This window comes from Papaver somniferum, chromosome 6, assembly GCF_003573695.1.
Source record: "Papaver somniferum cultivar HN1 chromosome 6, ASM357369v1, whole genome shotgun sequence".
Classification (NCBI taxonomy): domain Eukaryota; kingdom Viridiplantae; phylum Streptophyta; class Magnoliopsida; order Ranunculales; family Papaveraceae; genus Papaver; species Papaver somniferum.
In genome coordinates this window covers 12,606,253-12,608,909 of record NC_039363.1, presented here as the reverse complement: position 1 = coordinate 12,608,909, position 2,657 = coordinate 12,606,253, and the positions used below count along the sequence as shown (strand labels likewise).

Sequence of the window (2,657 nt, the reverse complement as noted above, 5' to 3'; positions counted from 1 at the left end):
TGCGTAAGAAATACAAATATATTCTTTAAAGATTGATTTCCTATCTACATTCCACAGTAAACTGAATAATCATCACAAAATTATACATTTGAATCCTTTTTACATCGATCTATGGCATCTAAGCTACAAATCCCTGCCTAATTCTCTTCTTCATTGTCGCCGTCTTTTTCTTTCTTAATTCATTTACTTCCTCCGATCAAACTAAAAACACGAAAACCTATCCAAAGAATTGCAGATATTTACAACAATACCACAATCCAATAAATTTTCCTAATAAATTCATCTATACTTATACCCGAAACTTCCACCTGACACTGGATGTTGTGTCAGGTACCTAAGCCCAAACGAGTCGAACGACTCACTGTTATAATTCTGCAAGAAATCGTTCGAGTTTTGTTGAAAATAATTCCCCGAATTAACTCGTTGTTGTTGTTGTTGTTGTTGTGAGTCTTGTGACCCATTCCGACTTTCTACTTCCTCCTCAATTGACGATCTTTGTTGAAGATGATAATTCGTTGAATCTGGGTATGGTTGATTGTTTGTTGTAGACCTTCCGATCGTCGGATTGTTGAGTTCTGGCAAAGATGCCATGGCAGCTAAACTGCTCCAATCGAATTTTGAAGTATCCAAATTTTGGAAATTCATCATCATCAGTTTGTTGTTGTTGTTTTCCTGCTCTTGGAAATTCTTGAGTGAATTCATTCTAGGAAGTGAAAAGAACTGATCATTGATCTCAGGTAATGAATCAAGAACATCATCAAATTGCGAAGAAGATGAAGAAGATGATGTTCCATTACTACTCTGTTCTTTAGATGATGTTATTGAATTAACTTCACTTGATGATGATACAGATTTCTGAGCACTTGAATTTTTCTTGTAAATTCTACATAATACCCAGTCATCCAACTGCATGAATCAATAAAACAAAGAATTATTGGTATATCAATGAATTTCATGATCAGAAAATACAAAAGACTAAAGAAATGATTATAAGTACTTACACGAGAGCTGCCATGTTTCTTAGAATTCTCTAAAAGGCGATATTCATGCATAATCCAATTGGTTTTAGTTCCTTTAGGAGCTTTACCAATGTAAAAAACCAAAGCTTTCTTAATTCCGACTTTTCGACCTTCAGTTGTTATAATCTTATCAGTCCCGGTTGCTTTCCAGTATCCAGAACCTGCAACTCTGTTTGGTCTTGATCCATTTGGATATTTCCGATCTCTTGGACTAAAGAAATACCATTCCTTTTCACCAAATATTGCTTTACCTATGAAAATCAATAACTCAATTAGAGATAAGATCTAAAAACAAAAAACCCAAGTCAAAATTGAAAAAAACTTACTTGGTAGAACCCAAGGATCAAATTTGTAGAGATCAATTTCACCAATGATATTCAACTTGAAATTATATCCCGCCACTTTTCTACATAGATATTGAACTAACAATTCTTCGTCAGTTGGATAAAATCTGAACCCAGGCGGCAATGATAATTGGGAGACTGGGTCTAGATTATCTGAAATTGCCATCATTACACACAACTATCGACTCTCTTGGGTTTTCTTTGTGATTTCAGGGTTCAGGAATTGAATGTCTTGATGATTGAAAAGAATTTTTCTATCTTTCTTTTTTTCTTTCTTTGAAGTTCAAGCTCGTGAAGGTTATATATAGGGTAGGGAAAACACGTAACATATAAGTGAGAGTTATAGTGATGACGTAAGTGGTCCTCGTATAGGTCGTAATGGAAACGACACGTACTGATATTATGGTGTTAACGCCGACCTTATCCGGAACAAACGGGAGTACTGAGTTTTCTCGGTGCATGAACCCTATAAGAAAGGAGGTGCTGATTCAGCAATTATGATATTTTTTTAGACACGTAGAAGTTAATACGAAAAGCGGTTGTTCTAGATAGGTACGTGCAAAGACAAAAATTTGCGTGTGTATGGGATTTTTTACACACGTGGTTGTACTGAGTCGACATATTATTTTTGGACGATAACTAGCATGCGAACACGTGTATCTGTAAAGTATTTGTTGAAATTTAAAAAAAGTCGGCAGGCCGAACTATGGAGTTGAAATGGATGTGTGTTACTAAGACTTTACGACACATAATCACATTTTCTTTTGTGTTGGTAGGGGTAAGTGTAACAGGTTTGGGCCTTCATGATTTATAAAGGGAATACCAGTTCTACTAAAGACAAAAAGATTGCCGTTGGATCAATGAAATGGTATCAGAACTTAGTAGGACTGATATCCCCTTTATAAATCGTGCGAGCCTTACACATAACATTGAGTTACAATAATTCCGAGAATGCTGCCCAGATAAAGCAATGGATGGCAGAAGCGAATAGTACACTAACAATCACACATCAACACAATGAAGAGCATTACGGTTTACTAGCAAAATCGCATTATCTTGCCCCATCAGAGTAACTATGATGCCAAAAGAGCGGATATCAAACCCATAACTTTTGAAAAGGGGCATCATTAAAAAACAAAGTACATCAATACAATGGCAGAACATGAATAATCACAAGATAATTTCATGAATAACTTGCAGCATGAGTGAAACTTTTTCTACATGGAAAGGCACTGTCAGTTCAAGCGTTACACATCGACCCAATGAAGAGCGAAAACACACTATGTTGCTAACT

General features: G+C 35.7%; 1 protein-coding gene across 1 annotated transcript; it reads right to left on the bottom strand.

Annotated features, from left to right (window-relative positions):
• LOC113286950 (NAC domain-containing protein 72-like) lies at positions 1-1,657 on the bottom strand. Its single transcript, XM_026535606.1, has 3 exons — positions 1,346-1,657; positions 1,002-1,270; positions 1-906 (listed from the first exon to the last, which is right to left on the bottom strand). The coding sequence occupies exons 1-3, from the start codon at positions 1,530-1,532 to the stop codon at positions 280-282; spliced, it is 1,083 nt and encodes a 360-aa protein (XP_026391391.1). The 5' UTR covers positions 1,533-1,657; the 3' UTR covers positions 1-279.
• Positions 1,658-2,657: the final 1,000 nt, after the last annotated feature.